Source organism: Mobula hypostoma, chromosome 13 (assembly GCF_963921235.1).
Source record: "Mobula hypostoma chromosome 13, sMobHyp1.1, whole genome shotgun sequence".
Taxonomy (NCBI): Eukaryota; Metazoa; Chordata; class Chondrichthyes; order Myliobatiformes; family Myliobatidae; genus Mobula; species Mobula hypostoma.
Window position 1 is genome coordinate 46,762,052 of NC_086109.1, and position 23,537 is coordinate 46,785,588.

Sequence of the window (23,537 nt, forward strand, 5' to 3'; positions counted from 1 at the left end):
CCCAGTGCTATGAGAAAGGATATTTATTAGCCAGGGTAATAAGGTTTTAAGTCCAGAGTCAGTTTCATCCATCAGACCATGACCTTGCATATAGATAAGGTCACCTATACCATAAAATTATCACATGGACAAAGTAAAAACATTCACTCCAGTAAAAAATGGTGTGCATTCTACCATCTCAATTTGAAAAGCAGTACAGCATTTCTACAACTAGATCTGTGAGCATAATCATTGAACTGCCTCAGTGGAAGATATAGGATTTAATTTATCATGATCAGCTCATTCAGCATCATGGGCCAGTTCAAACCATTTCAACTACCCATGAGTGTGAAGTTAGCAGCTGGAAAAAATATTGAATCCTTACCTCCCCTCGTTCTGGATCTGTAATCCTTGTGAATCGTAAGTCACTCTGTTGCCACTTGGGATTTACACTATAACCTTGCAGCTGCCATAGCTCAAACGAAGTGCTGAATGCTTTTGCTTCAACTTTAACAACAATAGAATTTACTACAATGGACATTCCCTCTACAACCTTTTCAGCAAAGCCATATTCACTGTAGAAACAAACAAAACAATATTTTGCTACCATGAAATTGAATGCCTCTATTTAAAAAAAACAATGAATTCTAATTGATAAAATTTAATTATAAGCATGAGAAACTCTGTAGATGCTGGAAACACAGTAACACATACAAAATGCTGGAGGAACTCAGCAGGTCAGGCAGCATCTATAGAAATAAATAAAGTCAATGGCTCGGGCTGAGACCCGACTGAAGGACTGAGAAGGAAGGGGGAAGATGCTAGAATAAAAAGTGGGAGAGGGAGAGGTGGAAGGTGGCAGGTGAAGCTAGATGGGTGGAAAAGGTCAAGGACTGGAGAAGAAGGAATCTGATAGGAGAAGCAAGTAGACCAGGGAGAAACAGAAGGAGGGGACCCGGGGCAAATAATAGGCAAATAAGAAGGGGTAAAAGCTCAAGAGTGGGGAGTGGGGGGGCTGTATTTGTTTACCCAAAGGAGAAATTGATCTTCATGCTACCAGGTTGGAGGCTACCCAGATGGAATATAAGGTGCTGCTCCTCCACCCTGAGGGTGGCCTCATCATGGCACAAGAGGCGTCTATGGAGTGACACACTGAAACAGGAGTGGGAATCGGAATTAAAATGTTTGGCCTCCGCGAAGTCCCACTTGTAGCAGATGGAGCAGAAGTGGTTGATGAAGCAGTCTTCCAATTTACGACAGGCCTCACCAGTGTAGAGGTGGCCACATTAGGAGCAACAGCCACAATAGATGGTCCCAGAAGATTTGCTGGTCAAGTGTTGCTTCACCTGGAAGGACTGCCTGAGGCCCTAAAGCAGGCGAAAGGGGAGGTGTACGGGAGGCGAGAGGGGAAGTGTATGGCAGGCGACAGGTGAAGTGCACGGCAGGCATAGCACTTAGGTTGCTTGCAGGGACAAGTGTCGGAAGAGAAGAATGGACAAGGGAATCATGGAGGGAGTGATTCCTGTGGAAAGCAGGACGGGGGAAAAAATAAAGGTATGCTTCGTGGTACGATCCCGTTGGAAATGGCGGAAGTTGTGGAGGATAATGTGCTAGATACGGAGGGCTGATGGGGTGGCAGGTAAGGACAAGGGGAACACTATCTAATGCCCTAGAACGGAAAGTCGCATCCTGGGAATAGATGCAGATGAAATGAAGAAGCTGAGTAAAGGGAATAGTATTTTTTACAGCAGATAGGGTGGGAAGAGGTATCGTCCAGATAACCACAGGAATCATTAGGTTTATAAAAGATGTCAGTTGACAGATGGAGACAGAGAGACGGAGGAAGTTGTCAGAGTCAGGACCATGTGAATTTAAGGGCAGGGTGGAAGTTAGAGGCAATTTATTTCTAATCAAATAATACATTGGAACTTGACTACAAGAAAAACACGTCATGTTCACTGAGTTCAGTTTAAAGTGGAACTTACGAATTTCATAGCACTGTGTGGGGAAATAGATAAATTTCCATCAAATCTCCATCAAGTCATTGTAAATTCTACAAAAGAAATTCAAAATCTCTTACCCACCATTAATTGCCTCACAACAGGTGGAAGCACCTTGAACTGCTGTAATCCTTGTGGCCCAAGTTCTTTCACACCCTCAGAATTTTTCCAATAATTTGCCCACTGAAATCTCTCAAACAATGGTATTCATCAACAGTGTCCTTGTTCTCTGGTATCAGAGCTATGCCATTTCCTCCCTTGTTGTTCTTAATCAGCTTTTAAATCAATTTACCCAGGTATAGCAATGCATTTATTTTTAAAGACAATAAACCCAATGATGGATCCTATTTATGCTTAGATTCCAATATCAGCACATCTTTTCTCCTCTTCCAACATGCTTCCTCCCTGCACTCAACTTCCATGAAGACAATGGAAGGTACTCACTCAGAACTTCATTCTTCTTCATGAGGACCAAGACTCCTCTTTCTCTTTCATTTCAAATATTTATCGAATACCTTAGCATTTTTACCTCATTTTACCTGTCAAAATTTCCTGTGCACATTTGTAGTTATCCTAATTTGCTTTTTATTTTCTTTACAGTGCTTCAGGAAATACGAAACAAAGGTTGATAGTGACAGAAAATGATACATGGGATAAAGAGAAGTGGTGCGCCCCTAATTACAAAAAGAAATAGCTGACTTAACAGAATTTGCTGAAACCAGTATGAGCTCAGGGCTGCATCATGCCTAACTGAAAGGCAAGTGCTCCTCAAGTTTACATTGGGCTTCATTCCTTCAGCTACTTTAAAATGTGTACAAAATAGGTTTTCACTATATAAAAAGTAACTATGATCAGTACCAATTTCTTATTCCAAACAAATGCACTTTCAAAATGTTATTTAAATGAGCAGGCGCACACATGTTGCACTGCAAGATATGTTGAAATAATATCCCTGCCTTGGCCTCCCTCCTAAAGTTTGGCATCTGCACGTAAACCTGAACAACTCAGAAGTAAATCCAATACTTTTAGGTACTGTATTTGTTAAGCTGGATGAGACAAAACGAGTCCATGTTTCAAAATGTGGGAGCAGGAGATACTTGAACAGCCAGTTAAAAAACAATGAGTGGGCTGAGCTGTTGCTGACAGACTTCCCTCTCAACGTGTGCACACGCACAGAGCAGCGGGCCACTTCGAAACGTGTTCGATTTCATGACCAAGTAAGTGGCAAATCCAATATTACATTTCCCTTTTTCTCTTGCCCTTAATTACAATTAAGCATCCATGTCACTCTCTCACATACACACCTTCATCTGAGAAATATATAGCAAATACATTTCTTACACATCATTACATACTTGCTTAGTGACAATTCACAAATAATATAGAGAAAAAATTCTTCCATTGACTGGGACTACTTCAATCATATTTATTTTTTCCCTCATTAACTAACTTATGACAAGTGACACAAGCAAATGGATAGTTTCAAGAACATTTGCAACAACAGTTAGTTACCACTCAAATGGTAAAGATAAAACTTTGGATAATTTAGTTGTTTAGGCCCATGTTATTCTTGCTTTTGATGGAGTTCATCAATACACTTAAACATTTATAAATATTCATACAAATTCTGAAACTGTTTAATTCCAAGCCATATAATCATCTTGCCATTTGAATGAAAGTTATTTTTCCTTTGATTATGTGATTTCTTCTTTAATTTATGTGACTTCTGATTCACAAATTATGAACTAAATCAAGATGAGGTATCATTAGAGTAATTGCAGGTTGCAGTATCTTACTGTAACATCGAAGCCTTAGGTTAGCTCGGTAATTACTTCAAATGATTATCTCATGAAAATTGGATGCTACAGCTATTAGGTCATTAAATAGGAAATAGCATGGATATTTAAAAAAATAGACCATCTCAGTAAAATCCAGTGTCAGATTTAGAACTCTATTTTCTATCATGGAAGAACACAGTCAAAGAATAATGATATTAACATTAATCAATCAATCACATTGAACATGCTAATACTTGTAATTCTTCAGAAATGGAAAACAATCTTAGCTACTCCACACTTCAATATATACAGGCAATATATGCCTATAGCACAGAAAGAGGATCATTGGTCCACTACTGTTACATACTCAAGGAGATCTGTGATTTTTTTTTGTGAGAATGATGTAGTGGTCTTTTGGAGGTCACCTGATGTAATTTTCCCACCAATGTGAGGTCATGTGATGACATATGCACCATGGGTACATAAAGGGAAGACCCCAGATGATGCAGTTAGTTTTTGGTTTGTAGATTTCCAGGTAGAACGTGCTGTGTCTCCGTTTCTGTTGCGTGTTTGTTTTTGTGACGCAGTTCCATTTTTGAAACGGTTGTGCATTCTATTGCAAGATACAATATTATTGGACTGGAAATTTTTGCTGGATGTGCTGATGTACCTTATTCCAGCAACAGTGGAAGGGAGAGTGAAGACTTTATCGAAGTACAGGACCAAAGGATCAAGAGGAGTTGGCATCGTTCAGCAGTTTAACAAAGGATCGACCTTATTGAGTCTTCGTTGAAGGAGTAGCGACCTGCATCAAGATAACTCTTGCCAAAACAGCAGAGTTCATGCAAAGGTTTGCTCTCTAGAAACCAAGGTCAGTTGTTTTAACCTGTTTATTTGCTGCATCGTGAATTCTGTGGACAGAACCAGCAGGAAAGTCGTGTCTGTGAAGAAATCCTTCTCCAGAGAAGTCTCTCCCAATTGAACGTACAAATCTGTTGGACTTTCAAATTTACCATTTTAAGAACTATACCTGACTTTATCGCTTTAAGAATTGTTTTAGCATTTAATGTTTTAAGAACCAGTGCTGAATGATGATCTGTTGAACGGCTGCATAACGGTTAACTTCCGGTTAAAGTTTTCATTTGTTTTTTCCTTATCGTTTAACCGTGTTTAATAAATGTTTGGTTGTTTTTATTATAACCTGTCTCGATTGATATTCATTGTTGCCGGTTACGTAACATAATCTGTGGGGGTTCGCGGGAGATGTTCCGATTTTGAGTTTAAGTGCTGGTAATTGCCATTTTGATTTGGAGAAGGGAAATATCCGATTTTTTAAGCAACACACATCAAAGTTTCTGGTGAACGCAGCAGGCCAGGTAGCATCTCTAGGAAGAGATACAGTCGACGTTTCAGGCCGAGACCCTACGTCAGGACTAACTGAAGGAAGAGTTAGTAAGAGATTAGAAAGTGGGAGGGGGAGGGGGAGATCCAAAATGATGGGAGAAGACAGGAGGGGGAGGGATGGAGCCAAGAGCTGGACAGGTGATTGGCAAAGGGGATACAAGAGGATCATGGGACAGGAGGCCTAGGGAGAAAGACAGGGGGGGGGGAACCCAGAGGATGGGCAAGGGGTATAGTCAGAGGGAGTAAAAGGAGAGTGAGAGAAAGAATGTGTGTATAAAAATAAATAACAGATGGGGTACGAGGGGGAGGTGGGCCATTAGCCGAAGTTAGAGAAGTTGATGTTCATGCCATCAGGTTGGAGGGTACCCAGACGGAATATAAGGTGTTGTTCCTCCAACCTGAGTGTGGCTTCATCTTTACAGTAGAGGAGGCCGTGAATAGACATGTCAGAATGGGAATGGGATGTGGAATCAAAATGTGTGGCCACTGGGAGATCCTGCTTTCTCTGGCGGACAGAGCGTAGGTGTTCAGCAAAGCGGTCTCCCAGTCTGCGTCGGGTCTCGCCAATATATAGAAGGCCACATCAGGAGCACCGGACGCAGTATATCACCCCAGCCGACTCACAAGTGAAGTGTTGCCTCACCTGGAAGGACTGTTTGGGGCCCTGAATGGTGGTAAGGGAGAAAGTGTAAGGGCATGTGTAGCACTTACAAGGATAAGTGCCAGGAGGGAGATCAGTGGGGAGGGATGGGGGGGATGAATGGACAAGGGAGTCGCGTAGGGAGCGATCCCTGCAGAAAGCAGAGAGCGGGGGGAGGGAAAGATGTGCTTAGTGGTGGGATCCCGTTGGAGGTGGCGGAAGTTAAGGAGAATAATATGTTGGACCCGGAGGCTGGTGGGGTGGTAGGTGAGGACCAGGGGAACCCTATTCCTAGTGGGGTGGCAGGAGGATGGAGTGAGAGCAGATGTACGTGAAATGGGGGAGATGCGTTTGAGAGCAGAGTTGATAGTGGAGGAAGGGAAGCCCCTTTCTTTAAAAAAGGAGGACATCTCCCTCGTCCTGGAATGAAAAGCCTCCTCCTGAGAGCAGATGCAGCGGAGACGGAGGAATTGCGAGAAGGGGATGGCGTTTTTGCAAGAGACGGGGTGAGAAGAGGAATAGTCCAGATAGCTGTGAGAGTCAGTAGGCTTATAGTAGACATCAGTGGATAAGCTGTCTCCAGAGACAGAGACAGAAAGATCTAGAAAGGGGAAGAAGGTGTCGGAAATGGACCAGGTAAACTTGAGAGCAGGGTGAAAGTTGGAGGCAAAGTTAATAAAGTCAACGAGCTCAGCATGCGTGCAGGAAGCAGCGCCAATGCAGTCGTCGATGTAGTGAAGGAAAAATGGGGGACAGGTACCAGAATAGGCACGGAACATAGATGGTTCCACAAATCCAACAAAAAGGCAGGGAAAGCTAGGACCCATGTGGGTGCCCATAGCTACACCTTTAGTTTGGAGGAAGTGGGAGGAACCAAAGGAGAAATTATTAAGAGTAAAGACTAATTCCGCTAGACGGAGCAGAGTGGTGGTAGAGGAGAACTGATTAGGTCTGGAATCCAAAAAGAAGCGGAGAGCTTTGAGACCTTCCTGATGGGGGATGGAAGTATATAGGGACTGGACATCCATGGTGAAAATAAAGTGGTGGGGGCCAGGGAACTTAAAATCATCGAAAAGTTTAAGAGCGTGAGAAGTGTCACGAACATAGGCAGGAAGGGATTGAACAAGGGGGCATAAAACCGTGTCGAGGTTTGCAGAAACGAGTTCGGTGGGGCAGGAGCAAGCTGAGACAATAGGTCTGCCAAGACAGGCAGGTTTGTGGATCTCGGGTAGGAGGTAGAAACAGGAAGTGCGAGGTGTGGGAACTAGAAGGTTGGTAGCAGTGGATGGGAGATCCCCTGAGCGGATAAAGTCGGTGATGGTGTGGGAGACAATGGCCTGGTGCTCCTTAGTGGGGTCACAATCGAGGGGTAAATAAGAGGAGGTATCCGCGAGTTGTCGCTGAGCCTTGGCAAGGTAGAGGTCAGTACGCCAGACTACAACAGCACCCCCCTTATCGGCGGGTTTAATAATAAGGTTAGGATTAGTGCGGAGGGAGTGGAGAGCAGAGCGTTCCAAAGGATACCTCCTAACTAACTCTTCCTTCAGTTAGTCCTGACGAAGGGTCTCGGCCTGAAACATCGACTGTACCTCTTCCTGGAGATGCTGCCTGGCCTGCTGTGTTCACCAGCAACTTTGATGTGTGTTGCTTGAATTTCCAGCATCTGCAGATTTCCTGTTGTTGAAATCCAATTTTTTTTTGGTTTGATTGGTGTGAGTAGTATTCGGTAACAATGGATATTTTTGGGTTTTTGGACATGCCTAACTCAGGGTCTTTAGAGAATGTGAGAAAACCTGAGGTATTGGAGATTGCTGGGAAGTTGGATATTAAAGGAATTACAAAAAATTCCACCAAGGCTTTCATACAAAGAAAAATCGCTGAACATTATATTAATTTGAAATTATTTGATGAGGAGGTGTTAGATAAGTTTCCAATGAGCAATCTGGAAATGCAGTGACATCCTGAATAGTTAAAAGTTTGAAAAATTTAAAGCGGAAATGGCCGAAAGAGAGGCTAATAAAATAAGGGAACTTGAAGAAAGAGAGGCCCATACAAAAAAAGGGAATTTGCAGAAAGAGAAGCTGAAAACCAGAGGAAATTTGAGCTAGAGATGCAGAAATTAAAGTCTGGGAATCATTCTTCTGGTTCTACGAAACAGTTTATTGCTAGTCGTGAGGTTATTTTGGCTCCTCCATTTAATGAAACTGAAGTGAACAAATATTTCCAGCATTTCGAAATTATTGCTCTGAGTTTAAAGTGGCTAAAAGACCAATGGCCAGTGATGTTACAAAGTGTAATTAAAGGCAAGACACAACAAGTTTATATAGCATTAGATGCTGAGCAAGCACTGAATTATGATATTGTTAAGCAGCATATATTAAAGGCATATGAGATGGTTCCAGAAGCGTACAGAGAAAGATTCAGAAGTTTGAAGAAATCGGTGGAAAAAACTTATGTGGAATTTGCCTATGAGAAATCTGTGTGTTTTGAGAGATGGGTTTCCTTTAAAAATGTGAATGGGGAGTATAATAAATTAAAAGAGTTGATTTTGCAGGAGGAATTTAAAAGAAGCATTCTTGTTGAAGTGAGAACATACTTAAATGAACGGGACACTGCTACATTGCAGGAGACTGCTAAATTAGCTGATGAGTAGGTTTTAATTCACAAGAATAAATTTTCTCCAGGTAAAATAGCACAGAGAGTCAAGGTAAACCAGAAATTAAATCTGAAGTTAGTGAGAAAAGTAAGGATGAAGAGAGACATGTGAAGGAAAGACATTTTGGTATTATTTGTAATTATTGTAAGAAACCTGGACATGTAGTAGCTAATTGCTTCCAATTGAAAAGGAAAGAGAAGGAAGTCGTCCCATATGCTTGTGTGCAGCATATTGAAAAACCTGTAAAGCCACACGGTTCAGAAAATACTAATGAAGATGTGTCAGAGTCTGACCAAGTTAAGAAGGGATATGAAACTTTTATAACAGAAGGATTTGTATCCTTGAAAGAAGGATCCAATTCAGTACCAATAAGGATACTTAGAGATACTGGAGGTTCTCAATCACCAATATTAGACAGTGTGCTAAAGTTTAGTGATGAGTCTGACATTGGTGAGGCTAGGATGAGGTCATTTAAGCCCGGAGATAAGGTGTTGGTTCTTTTCCCAGTGCAAACGAACCCATGACAAGCCAAATTTCATGGTCCTTATGAGATTAAATCTAAGATAAATGATATAGATTACGTGGTAAAAACCCCGGATCAGAGAAAGACAACACAGCTGTGTCATATGAATATGATAAAATGGTATTATGAAAGAGAAGCTGCCACTGTGACTGTAAAGGAAAAGTGCTAAGGAAATTAGACTCCAGTTTAATAATACAGTCTAATGTTACAGGAGTATGATATTTTAATCACTCATATTTAGGGTAAAGATAATGTGATTGCTGATTGTTTATCTAGATGTTAAATGTATAATGAAAATTTGTTTCTTTATGGAGTGATATTTTAACATTTGTAACACTCCTACTGTACATTAATTTGTAAAGTGCGGAAAGATAAGACTGTATATGTTGTGTATGTTGTAAATTTTATACCTTTGTTTTTTTTGTATAAATGGTTAATTGTTATAATTTTGTTCTTTAAGAGACCAAAATTTTTTCTTTGGAGGCAGGTGTTACATGCTCAAGGAGATTTGTGATTTTTTTTTGTGAAAATGATGTAATTGTCTTTTGGAGGTCACCTGATGTAATTTTCCCACCAAGGTGAGGTCACGTGATGACATGTGCACCAAGGTATATAAAGGGAAGACCCCAGATGACACAGTTAGTTTTTAGTTTGTAGATTTCCAGGTAGAACGTGCTGTGTCTCCGTTTCTGTTGCGTGTTTGTTTTTGTGACGCAGTTCCATTTTTGAAACGGTTGTGCGTTCTATTGCAAGATACAATATTATTGGACTGGAAATTTTTGCTAGATGTGCTGATGTACCTTATTCCAGCAGCAGTAGAAGGGAGAGTGAAGATTTTATCGAAGTACAGGACCGAAGGATCAAGAGGAGTTGGCATCGTTTGGCAGTTTAACAAAGGATCGACCTTATTGAGTCTTCGTTGAAGGAGCAGCGACCTGCATCAAGATAACGCTTGCCAAAACAGCAAAGAGTTCATGCAAAGGTTTGCTCTCTAGAAACCAAGGTCAGTTGTTTTAACCTGTTTATTTGCTGCATCGTGAATTCTGTGGACAGAACCAGCAGGAAAGTCGCGTCTATGAAGAAATCCTTCTCCAGAGAAATCTCTCCCAATTGAACGTATAAATCTGTTGGACTTTCAAATTTACCATTTTAAGAACTATATCTGACTTTATCGCTTTAAGAATTGTTTTCGCATTTAACGCTTTAAGAACCAGTGCTGAGTGACGATTCGTTGAACGGCTGCATAACAGTCAACTTCCGGTTAAAGTTTTCGTTTGTTTTTTCCTTATCACTTATCCGTGTTTAATAAATGTTTGGTTGTTTTTATTATAACCTATCTCAATTGATATTCATTGTTGCTGGTTACGTAACACTACATGTACATCAACCATCAAGGACCTTTCACCTCCTACTAGTTTACAGCAGAAATGGACTCTATTTTGGCAACTCAAGTGCTCATCCAAATAATTCTCAAATTCTGCAGGAGTGTTGACTTCACCTTCTCAGGCAGTGCATTCCGGACCGCAAACACCCTCAAGGTTAAAAAAAATTCTTCAGATCGCTCATCAGCCTCTGAATCCTACTTTCAACCCAAGGCCTTTAGCCTTAAACACCTCTGTTATGGGGAAAAGTTTCATTCTTCACACTATCAACCTGTCAATCAACATCCTGGTGAGTCATCTCTGACACCTTTTCCAATGCAATTAAATCCATCCGATTCCAGCTATGTCCTAATTAAAGTCTCATACAAGTTGCATCAAGAAACCCTGACTTTTATACTTAATGTTTGTCCCCATTAGCCAAGAAATAGGGAATATGAAAGATTCTAGGGAAAATATAAAATTTTAGTTAGGATACAGCTGGAATATTGTGTTAACTAATGAAGTCAACATCCCAAAATTTGCTTCATCTCCTGAACTCTGCTGCTACCTTCAGGGACCACTGGCCTTAAGGGGCAGGAACAATAAGGAGTAATATAAACCATTTATCACTTCATTAATTTACATAAATAAACTGCATTACTTGTGCAACATTGGCAGAATAACTGGGGTACAAGACCTGAGCCAACTTAGTAATATTTACACCAGTGTCAATGTCACAAATAAAAAGCTGTTTGGTATTTCTTTTTATCAAGTCAGGCAGTTACTTCTGAGCACCAAGTACATGTATGGATGCAGTGAGATGCAACAACACACAGCAGCTTTGAAACAGGATCAATCAGAATGCCTTAAAAATTTCAAATCAAATCCACTGCAGTTTGAAATTAAATGTTGCCAACACCCCTTTCCTGAACATCCAAGGATACAACAGTATACCAAAAGGACAGGCAGGTAGGCAGAGGTGATGAGGTGGCTCCATTGGTAAAAAATGAAAACAAATCATTAGAAAGAGGTAACATAGGATCAGAAGGTGCTGAATCATTTTTGGTAGAGCCAAGGAACTGCAAGGGTAAAAAGACCTTGATGGGTGATATATACAGACCCCCAAACAGGAGTTGACAAATTAAAACAGGAGATAAAAATACATATCAAAGAGGGCAAGGTTAGAATAGTCATCTGTTAGTCTTGCGAGACCATGGATCTGCGTCTGGAAAGTCTTCACTCTCCAGGGTGCAGGCCTGGGCAAGGTTGTAAGGAAGATGGGTAGTTGCCCAGGCTGTAAGTCTCTCTCCACGACACCGATGTTGTCCAAGGGAAGGGCAAGGGCCAATACAGCTTGGCACCAGTGTCATTGCAGAGCACTGTATGGTTAAGTGCCTTACTCAAGGATACAACGCGCAGCCTTGGCTGGGGCTCAAACTCACGACCTTCAGGTTGCTAGTCGAATGCCTTAACCACTTGGCCACAAGGAGAATTTAAATATGCAGGAGACTGGGAAAATCAGGTTGGTGCTGGCTCCGAAGACAGACTGTTTCTGGAATGCCAAAGAGACGGCTTTTTAGAGCAGCTAGTGGTTGAGCCCACTTGAGGATCAGCTGTTCTGGATTGGGTATTGCACAATGAACTGTAATTGATTAAAGTAATTAAGATAAAGGAACCTTCAGGGGCTAGTGATCATAATATGATCAAATTCACTCTGCAATTTGAGAAGGAGAAAGTAAAGTCAGATGTATCGGTATTAAAGTGCAGTAAAGGGAATTACAGAGGCATGAGAGGGGAGCTGGCTAAAATTGATTGAAAAGGAACACCAGCAAGGACGGCGGCAGTGCAGCAATGGCTGGAGTTTCTGGGAGCAATTCGGAAGGTGCAGGATATATACATCCCAAAGAGGAAGAAGGCAGGATGACACAACCATGGTTGACAAGAACAGCCAAAGCCAACATGAGAGCCAAAGTGAGAGCACATAATTAAGCAAAAATTAGTGAGGAGTTAAGAGGATTGGAAAGCTTTTAAAAACCAACAGAAGGCAATTAAAAAAAATCATAGAGGAGGAAAAGATGGGATACAAAAGTAAGCGAGCTAATAACAAAGAGGATACCAAAAGTTTCTTCAGATATATAACATGTAAAAAGAGAGGCAAGAGTACATATCAAACTGCTGGAAAATGAAGTTGGATAGGTAGTGATGGGGGTCAAGGAAATGTTGGATGAACTGAATAAGTATTTTGCATTAGTATTCACTGTGGAAGACACAAGTCGCATGCTGGAAGTTCAAGTGTGTCGGGGGCAGAACTGCTTGAAGTTGCCATTATTCGGAAGAAGGTTCAAGGAAGCTGAAAGGTCTGAAAGTACGTAAGTCACCTGGACTAGATGGTTTGCACCCCTGGGTTCTGAAAGAGGTAGCTGAGAAGATTGTGCAGACATTAATAATGATCTTTCAAGGATCAGTTGATTCTGGCTTGGCTCTGGAGGAATGGAAAATTGCAAATGTTAGAGGATGGGGAAGCTTTTAAAAATCAACAGAAAGCAACTCTTCAAGAAGGGAGAAAGACAGAAGAAAGTTAATTATAGGCCATTTAGTCCAACCTCAGTGGTTGTGAAGATTGGGAGTCCATTATTAAGGATGAAGTCTCAGGTACCTGGAGGCACATGATAAAATAGTCCATAGTCAGCATGGTTTCCTCAAGGTTCAATACTTGCCAAACAAATCTTTTGGAATTCTTTGAAGAAATAACAAGCACGATAGACAAAGGAGAATTGCTGAATGTTGTGTACTTAGATTTTCAGAAGGCCTTTGACAAGGTGTCACACGAGGCTGCTTAACACATAATGAGCCCGTGGTATTGCACGAAAGATTCCAGCAAGGATAAAACAGTAGCTGATTGGCTGGAGGCAAAGAGTGGGAATAAAGGAAGCCTTTTCTCGTTGGCTGCCAGTGACTAGTGGTGTTCCACTGGGGTCTGTGTTGGGACCGATTCTTTTTACTTTGTATGTTAATAATTGGATGATGGAATTGATGACTTTGTTGCAAAGTTTGCAGATGATATTAAGACGGGTGGAGGGGTAAGTAGTTTTGAGGAAGTAGAGTGGCTGCATAAAGACTTAGATTAGAAGAATGGGCAAAGAAAAGGCAGTTGGAATACAGTGTCAGGAAGTGTATGGTCATGCATTTTGGTAGAAGAAATGCAAGGATTGACTATTTTCTAAATGGTGAGAAAATACAAAAAACTGAAGTGCAAAAGGACTTGGGAGTCCACGTGCAGTATTCCCTAAAGGTTAATTTGCAGGTTGAGTCTGTGGTGAGGAAGGCAAATACGACGTTAGCATTCATTTCAAGAGGACGAGAATACAAAAGCATGAATGTAATGTTGAGACTTTCTTAAGTACTGGTGAGGCCTCACTTGGAGTATTGTGAGGAGTTTCGGGCCCCTTATCTAAGCATGTGCTGATATTGAAAAGGGTTCAAAGGAGGTTCACAAAAATGATTCCAGGATTGAAAGGCTTGTTACAGGAGGAGCATTTGATGGCTCAAGGCCTCTACTCACTCAAATTCAGAAGAATGACGGGTGACTTCATTGAAACCTATGCAATGTTGAAAGGCCTCGATAGAGAATATGTTTCCTTTGGTGGGGGAGTCTAAGACCAAAGGACAACCTCAAAACTGAGGGGTGTCTTTTAAGAACAGATGAAGAGGAATTTCTTTAGCAGGAGAATGGTGAATCTGTTGAGTTTGTTGCCACGGGCAGCAATGGAAGCCAAGTCATTGGGTATATTTAGGGCAGAGGTTGATAGATTCTTGATTAGTCAGTCCATGGAGGGATACGGGGAGAAGGCAGCAGATTGGGGCTGAGTGGGAAAATGGATCAGCCTGATGAAATGGCAGAGCAGACTCAATGGGCCAAATGGCCCAATTCTGCTATTATATCTTATGGTCTTAACAATATAGAGTTAGCACATTTTTACTTTTATGCAAATACAAAACAGCATACATTTGAGAGGGTGCAAAATTTTCTTCCAAATACCACAACTTACAGCATTTCAACTTAAATTTTCTGAGGAAGTGTTAGTAGTTCTGTACCAGAAACCCCCAGAATAAAATGAATCAAACTTCCAGAATAAAAATCCAACAAATCATCTAACATTGAATGTGGCACAATATTCAGACAAAGCAAAATCACTTATAACCTTGTTAACCTTGCCAAGTCCTTATCATGAACATCTGGAGACTGGTGTTTAACTTGAGACAGAGTTCATCAAAAATCTGACAGCATCAGCACAGAATCAGAGTTCACAAATGACATGCTTGATTCCTCCACAAATATCATTGGTTTCAACCTTTCCCACTGGCAGGGCAGATCTGGACAAGGTGCTAGTTCAAGGTTATGCAAAAGGAGTGGCCCTGGGAATCTTTAGTAGTAACTCCAAGTACAATGAAGTCACATGGCATCAGGTCATAAATGCGCAAGGAAACCATGTCTTAATTTTCACCCACAGTCTTCACTCAGCTGATGAAGCTCTCCTCAATGTTGAACATCACTTGCCAGATACACTGAGAAAAGGCAGAAGATGCACTCTGGATAGAGTACTCCAAATGCTCATTTACATGAGTGGTTTGATAGAGCCACCACGCACTGCAACCTGAAGATAAATATCAGAGGTCTGCAGCAGGAGGTGACTGAACCAACATGATGAATAAATCCATTTAACCTTATCTTCTCCTCAAGATAGAGGTAATCTGTGAGACCATCCGAGGCAGTCACACCTAGGCTGTCAAAAGCAGGTCGTTGGGTTACAGTCAGAGGGGGGGAAAGCAAAGGTGAGTAGACAAGTTGTGCAGAGCACCCCTGTGGCCATTCCCCTGAATAATAAGTTTACCGTCCTGGATAACGTTGGCGGGGACGACCGACCAGGTGTGAGCCACGGTGGCAGGGCCTCCAGCACTGAGTCTGACTTGGTGGTGCAGAAGGGTGGGACGGAGAAGAGGAGAGCTTTCGTCATTGGGGACTCTATAGTCAGGGGAGCAGACAGGAGATTTTGTGGACGTGAGAAGGACACCCGCATGGTTTGTTGCCTCCCGGGTGCCAGGGTCCGGGACGTCTCTAACCGGGTGCACAACATCCTGGTACGAGAGGGAAAGCAACCAGAAGTTGTGATACATGTTGGTACAAACGACATAGGCAGGAAGAGGGATGAGGTCCTGAAGTGTGAGTTTTGGGAACTAGGCAGAAGGCTGAAGAACAGGACCTCAAGGGTGGTGTTCTCAGGACTGCTGCCAGTGCTACGTGACAGTGATGGTAACAATTGGAGGAGATGGCAGTTGAATGTGTGGCTGATGAGTTGGTGCAGGGAGCAGGGTTTTAGATTTTTGGATCATTGGGATCTCTTCTGGGGAAGGTGGGACCTGTACAGATTGGATGGGTTGCACCTGAACTCAAGGGGGAGCAATATCCTTGCAGGTAGGTTTGCTAGCATGGTTCGGGAGGGTTTAAACTAATTTGCAGGGACCCGGAGCGATAGAGCAGTGAAAGAAGTGCATGGAGTAAAGCCACATCTAACATATAGAGAGGCTTTGAGGAAAGAGAAGCAGAATAAACAGTGTAAAGGTAGTAAGGCAGAAGGGTTGAAGTGTGTGTACCTCAATGCAAGAAGCATCAGGAACAAAGGTGATGAACTGAGAGCCTGGATACATACATGGAATTATGAAATTATGATGTAGTGGCCATTATACAGACTTTGCTGGCACCAGGGCAGGAATGGTTTCTCAATATTTCTGGATTTCAGTGCTTTAAAAGGGCTGGGGGGGGGGAAGGGGAGGAGGGGTGGCATTACTGGTCAAGAATACTATCACAGCTACAGAAAAGGTGGGTAATGTAGCAGGATCCTCTTTTGAGTCAGTATGGGTGGAAGTCAGGAACAGGAAGAGAGCAGTTACTCTATTGGGGGTATTCTGTAGGCCCCCTGGTAGCAGCAGAGATACAGAGGAGCAGATTAGGAGGCAGATTTTGGAAAGGTGCAAAAATAACAGGGTTGTTATCATGGGTGACTTTAACTTCCCGAATATTGATTGGCACCTGATTAGTTTCAAGGGTTTAGATGGGGCAGAGTTTGTTAAGGTGTCCAGGACAGATTCCTGTCACAGTATGTGGACAGGCCGACCAGGGGGAATGCCATACTAGATCTAGTACTAGGTAATGAACCAGGTCAGGTCACAGATCGCTCAGTGGGTGAGCATCTGTGGGACAGTGACCACCACTCTCTGGCCTTCAGCATTATCATGGAAAAGGACAGAATCAGAGAGGACAGGAAAATTTTTAATTGGGGAAGGGCAAATTATAAGGCTATAAGGCTAGAACTTGCAGGTGTGAATTGGGATGATGTTTTTGCAGGGAAATGTACTATGGACATGTGGTCAATGTTTAGAGATCTCTTGCAGGATGTTAGGGATAAATTTGTCTCGGTGAGGAAGATAAAGAATGGTAGGGTGAAGGAACCATGGGTGACAAGTGAGGTGGAAAATCTAGTCAGGTGGAAGAAGGCAGCATACATGAGGTTTAGGAAGCAAGGATCAGATGGGTCTACTGAGGAATATAGGGTAGCAAGAAAGGAGCTTAAGAAGGGGCTGAGAAGAGCAGGAAGGGGGCATGAGAAGGCCTTGGCGAGTAGGGTAAAGGAAAACCCCAAGGCATTCTTCAATTATGTGAAGAAAAAAAGGATGACAGGAGTGAAGGTAGGACCGATTAGAGATAAAGGTGGGAAGATGTGCCTGGAGGCTGTGGTAGTGAGTGAGATCCTCAATGAATACTTCTCTTCAGTATTCACCAATGAGAGGGAACTTGATGATGGTGAGGACAATATGAGTGAGGTTGAGGTTCTGGAGCATGTTGATATTAAGGGAGAGGAGGTGTTGGAGTTGTTAAAATACATTAGGACGGATAAGTCCCCGGGGCCTGATGGAATATTCCCCAGGCTGCTCCATGAGGCAAGGGAAGAGATTGCTGAGCCTCCAGCTAGGATCTTTATGTCCTCGTTGTCCACAGGAATGGTACCGGAGGATTGGAGGGAGGCGAATGTTGTTCCCTTGTTCAAAAAAGGCAGTAGGAATAGTCCGGGTAATTATAGACCAGTGAGCCTTATGTCTGTGGTGGGAAAGCTGTTGGAAAAGATTCTCAGAGATAGGATCTCTAGGCATTTAGAGAATCATGGTCTGATCAGGGACAGACAGCATGGCTTTGTGAAGGGCAGATCATGTTTTACAAGCCTGATAGAGTTCTTTGAGGAGGTGACCAGGCATATAGATGAGGGTAGTGCAGTGGATGTGATCTATATGGATTTTAGTAAGGCAGTTGACAAGGTTTCAAATGGTAGGCTTATTCAGAAAGTCAGAAGGCTTGGAATCCAGGGAAGTTTGGCCAGATGGATTCAGAATTGGCTTGCCTGCAGAAGGCAGAAGGTCATGGTGGAGGGAGTACATTCAGACTGGAGGATTGTGACGAGTGGTCTTCCACAAGGATCTGTTCTGGGACCTCTACTTTTCGTGATTTTTATTAACGACCTGGATGTGGGGGTAGAAGGATGGGTTGGCAAGTTTGCAGACGACACAAAGGTTGGTGGTGTTGTAAATAGTGTAGAGGATTGTCGAAGATTGCAGAGAGACATTGATATGATGCAGAAGTGGGCTTAGAAGTGGCAGATGGAGTTCAACCCGGAGAAGTGTGAGGTGGTACACTTTGGAAGGACAAACTCCAAGGCAGAGTACAAGGTAAATGACAGGATACTTGGTAGTGTGGAGGAGCAGAGGGATCTGGGGGTACATGTCCACAGATCCCTGAAAGTTGCCTCACAGGTGGATAGGGTAGTTAAGAAAGCTTGTGGGGTGTTAGCTTTCATAAGTCGAGGGATACAGTTTAAGAGTTGCGATGTAATGTAACTCTGGTTAGGCCACACTTGGAGTATTGTGTCCATTTCTGCTAGCCTCACTATAGGAAGGATGTGGAAGCATTGGAAAGGGTACAGAGGAGATTTACCAGGATGCTGCCTGGTTTAGAGAGTATGCATTATGATCAGAGATTAAGGGAGCTAGGCTTTACTCTTTGGAGAGGAGGAGGATGAGAGGAAACATGATAGAGGTGTATAAGATAATGTGGAATAGGTAGAGTGGATAGCCAGCGCCTCTTCCCCAGGGCACCACTGCTCAATATAGTATCTCGGGTAATGATGAGTTTGAGTACAGAGAGGAAATTAAGAACCTGGTGGCATGGTGCGAAGACAATAACCTATCCCTCAATGTCAGCAAGACGAAGGAATTGACTGTTGACTTCAGGAGTAGCGGACCGCACGACCCAATTTACATCAGTGGTGCGCAAGTGGAACAGGTCAAAAACTTGAAGTTCCTAGGGGTCAATATCACAAATGACCTGACTTGGTCCAACCAAGCAGAGTCCACTGCCAAGAAGGCCCACCAGCGCCTTTACTTCCTGAGAAAACTAAAGAAATTTGGCCTGTCCCCTAAAACCCTCACTAATTTTTATAGATGCACCGTAGAAAGCATCCTTCCAGGGTGCACCACAACCTGGTATGGAAGTTGTCCTGTCCAACACTGAAAGAAGCTGCAGAAGATCGTGAACACGGCGCAGCACATCACATAAACCAATCTTCCGTCTGTGGACTCAGTTTACACCGCACGCTGTCAGAGCAGTGCTGCCAGGATAATCAAGGACACGACCCACCCAGCCAACACACTTCTTGTCCCTCTTCCCTCCAGGAGAAGGCTCAGGAGCTTGAAGACTCATATGGACAGATTTGGGAACAGCTTCTTTCCACCTGTGATAAGACTGCTGAAAGGATCCTGACCCGGATCTGACCGTACCCTCCAAATATCTGGACCTGCCTCTGTGTTTTTTTTGCACTACCTTACTTCCCCTTTTTCTGTTTTCTATTTATGATTTATAATTTAAATTTTTAATATTTACTAATTTTAACTATTTTTAATATTTAATATTTGTAATCCAGGGAATGGGAAGCGCAGAATCAAATATCGCTGTGATGATTGTACGTTCTAGTACCAATTGTTTGGCGACAATAAAATTTAAAGTAGAAAAGGTTGTTGAGAAGGCCTATGATGTGCTGGCCTTCATCAGCTGCAGGACTGAGTTCGCGACCAACAAGGTAATGTTGCAGCTTCTTAAAAGAAAACAACTCTAGTTAGAGAACACTTGGGATGAAGGGCCTCAGCCTGAAATGTCGACTGTTTACTCTTTTCCATAAATCCTGCCTGGCCTGCTGAATTCCTCCAGCATTTTGTGTGTGTTGCTTGGATTTCCAGCATCTATAGATTTTCTCCCATTTGTGAACCATGTATTTCACTTCTTTTATTCCTTTTATGTTTGCTTTTCGCCTTGAATGTGATTCTGGAACTGTTGGAGCCTGCGATATGCTGTTTGGCGATCATTTGGGTGTTCCAGTGCTCTGCCATCTCCAAGAGGATTCTGGGAGGCAGCGAAAGTGTGTGTGAACCTTATGTCAGACAGGCAGCAGGATAGTGCATGAGCAGATGTTCAACTCCATTTTGCTGATTGAAGCAATGAGGGAGACTGAAAGATCGTGGCGAGTGCAGAGGAGGAGTGCCGGCTGCCTGCCTTTTGATCGCTTTGCTACCGGAGAGGGGAGAGCCTGCTGCTCTGCCCAGAGAGTGTTGCCTAGGTTTTCTGCATTTTGAATGTGGACTTGAACTACAGACATTTCTCCCCCACCCCCGTCTTATAGTTTTTAAAAAATATTCTGTGTTTTTCACCCGATCTTTCTCATTATTTTTTGAGCAGGGAGTGGGATTTTGGGAGTTGACGTGCCTGTTCCATTTTTGTTCAGTTTTTTTGTGCGCGCAGGTGGGACGTGGGAGCTGCCTTTCTTTTCCTTCTTGGTTTCATGGCTACTTGGGAAGAAGAATTTCAGAGTTGCATACTTTGATAATAAATGAACCTTTAATTATATGCAAGAAATACTGAGGTGTACTGACAGAAAGCTGGATTGCATCTCAAAGTTTTCAAACAGATATGAAAATTGTCAAAGTTTGTTTTGTAACACCAGCTTGTTGGATGCATATCATGTTATGAAAATTAATTCTTGTACCATTGGCTGGTTAAATTTTGAATTTCAAGCTATTCAGAATGACTGCCAATAAGGACCATAAAGCTGTTAATGCCTTTCTGAAAAAAAAATTGACTTAACATTTTGATTAATATTAAGCTTCTGGCAATAACCTTCATGTTTATAACACCAATGCATTTTAAGTGTTGTTTATCCCATCTTTAATTAAGGGACAATTGAAATCTTACACTGTAAATTGGTTACATATCCTTCTTGCATTTCTGATCTGAATTGACCCAACTCGTGAAGCAAATCAAATTCCTTGGATGGCTTAAGGCAGGAGATTGCAGAAGGATGCTGAATAAGATTATTCAAGCCATCACTTCGAGCTAAATATGGTCACATATGCTACAGCCTTGTTTATACTTTATACTTTACTGTCGCCAAACAATTGATACTGGAACATACGATCATCATAGTGATATTTGATTTTGCGTTTCCCACTCCCTGGATTACAAATCAATAGGAAATATTAAAAATTTAAATTATAAATCATAAATAGAAAATATAAAAATGGAAAGTAAGGTAGTGCAAAAAAACCCAGAGGCAGGTCCGGATATTTGGAGGGTACAGCCCAGATCCGGGTCAGGATTCTTTCAGCAGTCTTATCACAGTTGGAAAGAAGCTGTTCCCAAATCTGGCCGTACAAGTCTTCAAGCTCCTGAGCCTTCTCCCGGAGGGAAGAAGGACAAAAAGTGTGTTGGCTGGGTGGGTTGTCCTTGATTATCCTGGCAGCACTGCTCTGACAGCGTGCGGTGTAAAGTGAGTCCATGGATGGAAGATTGGTTTGTGTGATGTGCTGCGCCGTGTTCACGATCTTCTGCAGCTTCTTCCGGTCTTGGACAGGACAACTTCCATACCCCAGGTTGTGATGCACCCTAGAAGAATGCTTTCTACGGTGCATCTATAAAAATTAGTGAGGGTTTCAGGGGACAGGCCAAATTTCTTTAGTTTTCTCAGGAAGTAAAGGCGCTGGTGGGCCTTCTTGGCAGTGGACTCTGCTTGGTTGGACCAAGTCAGGTCATTTGTGATATTGACCCCTAGGAACTTCAAGCTTTTGACCTGTTCCACTTGCGCACCACCGATGTAAATTGGGTCGTGCGGTCCGCTACTCCTTCTGAAGTCAACAACCAAATCCTTCGTCTTGCTGACATAGAGGGATAGGTTATTGTCTTTGCACCATGCCACCAGGTTCTTAATTTCCTCTCTGTATTCAAACTCATCATTACCTGAGATACGGCCTACAATTGTTGTGTCATTTTGTCAACAAGTTAAATTTTTTTGCACTTGATACAAGGAAGTAAATGATGGTGTGAGAAACAGGAAAGGACTTAGGGCATGAAAATATTTCAGCTGTACCTTTGAAGACTTGCTCTCCAGAACTAGTGTGACACAAACCAAAATGTTCCAGCATACTGCAACACTCTTAGTTACTAAACAATGTGGTAAATTATCCAGGTGCTTCAGATTTCAATTCTGTTATTTACTACCGTGGCTACTCTCAAAATTATGGGTGCAAGTCCAGGACTACTTTGCTCCAGAAAACATTCTCATGGAGTCAATCATTCTGTGTGCAGAAGGAAGACAATGCACTATCATGAACAATCACTCCCAACACTGTCCTTACTCTACCATCTGCAAAGTGATCACTAATTATTTGCTGAGGCTAATCATGTCCATCTTCTATTTCCACAGATTTAACAAGGGTGACTAGCATAAGAGCACACTGCCTTCCTGCAAGCTTCCCTCAAATCACATACTTTCTGCTCCTTAATCAACATTGTTTCCGAATCCTGGGACAGTACCGTATCCCATAAGTGAATATTAAAAAAACTGCTGGCAATTCCCCATGAAGAACCCACAAGGTTGACAATACCAGTACAAATTTAGATGTCCAAACCTTCAGGTTGTACTCTGCCAGCAATTTCTGAACAGCACTCTGACATTACAACCCTCATATTATGGCAACTCCAGAACCTCGACGCTGAAGAATCTGCCTTTTGCACAATCATTTGTATGCAAAAAAAGCATATAGTTTAATTTTTATATGAAAATTGTTAAAATGACCAACTATTGGCTCATATTTTGGATAATATTTAATCCAGATTTTAATTTTGGCATTGATGAGATGATGCTGTGGCTGAAGTTAGAATATTGTGTGCAATTTGGACATCTACCTACAGGAAAACATACCAATAAGCTTGAAAGAGGGCAGAGAAACTTTACAAAGATGTTGTCGGGACTTGAGGACATCAGTTATAGGGAAAGATTGAATAGACAAGGGCTTAACTTTCTGGTACACAAGAGAATGAAAGGTGGTCATGTTGAGGTGTACAAAATTATGAGGGGTATACAGTGAATGTACACAACCTCCGGTTGCGTGAGACTACAACTAGAGGACACAGGTTTAGTGTGAAATGTGAAATATTTAAGGGGAATCTGGGGAAACTTCAGATGGTGTGTGTGGAACGAGCTGCCAGCAGAAGTGGTAGTTGTTGGTTCAAATGAACATTTAAGGGAAGTCTGGATGAATGACAGGTTTGGAGGGAAGTGGTCTGGTAGTTGGGAATCGGCAGAAGATCAGGTCAGCATAGACTGGATGCTCCAAAGAGCCTGTTTCTGTGCTGTAACATGGTGATTAAAAGTTCAGGAGGTACTGTTGATGAAGCTTTGAACCCTGCACACCATTTTCTTGACAGCCAACTTTGCAGCTGTGGTAGCAGAGGGATAGCTGTGATAGAAAGAGTGAACATTCATGTGGCAACTGCAGTACTCCAAGTTGGTTGCTTTGGGCTTCAAGTCTTGAAAATTTGCTCGTTTCGGCAACAGAGTGCATTCCATCACACTCCTGGCCTTTGTATTTTGGCAAAGGGATGACTTCTGTCATGTCCTCTAGCCACCATACATGACTCATCCAGAATGTTTCTCATCAAGGTCAGCAGATGACTTGATTGACAAACAACGTTATTTGAGTATTTCATTATCAGAGGTATCCTATTCTCAATGAAATGTTAATCTGTTTGAACCAGTAATGTC

General features: G+C 42.3%; 1 protein-coding gene across 4 annotated transcripts in view; it reads right to left on the reverse strand.

Moving 5' to 3' along the window:
• Positions 1 to 23,537, reverse strand: part of LOC134355571 (bridge-like lipid transfer protein family member 3A) — a 161,699-nt gene that overhangs the window by 100,258 nt on the left and 37,904 nt on the right. For all 4 annotated transcript variants that reach the window (XM_063065628.1, XM_063065629.1, XM_063065626.1 and 1 more), the window contains exon 5: positions 365 to 554. In XM_063065628.1, coding sequence (XP_062921698.1) covers positions 365 to 554 — 190 coding nt within the window. The remainder of the gene's footprint in view (positions 1 to 364; positions 555 to 23,537) is intronic.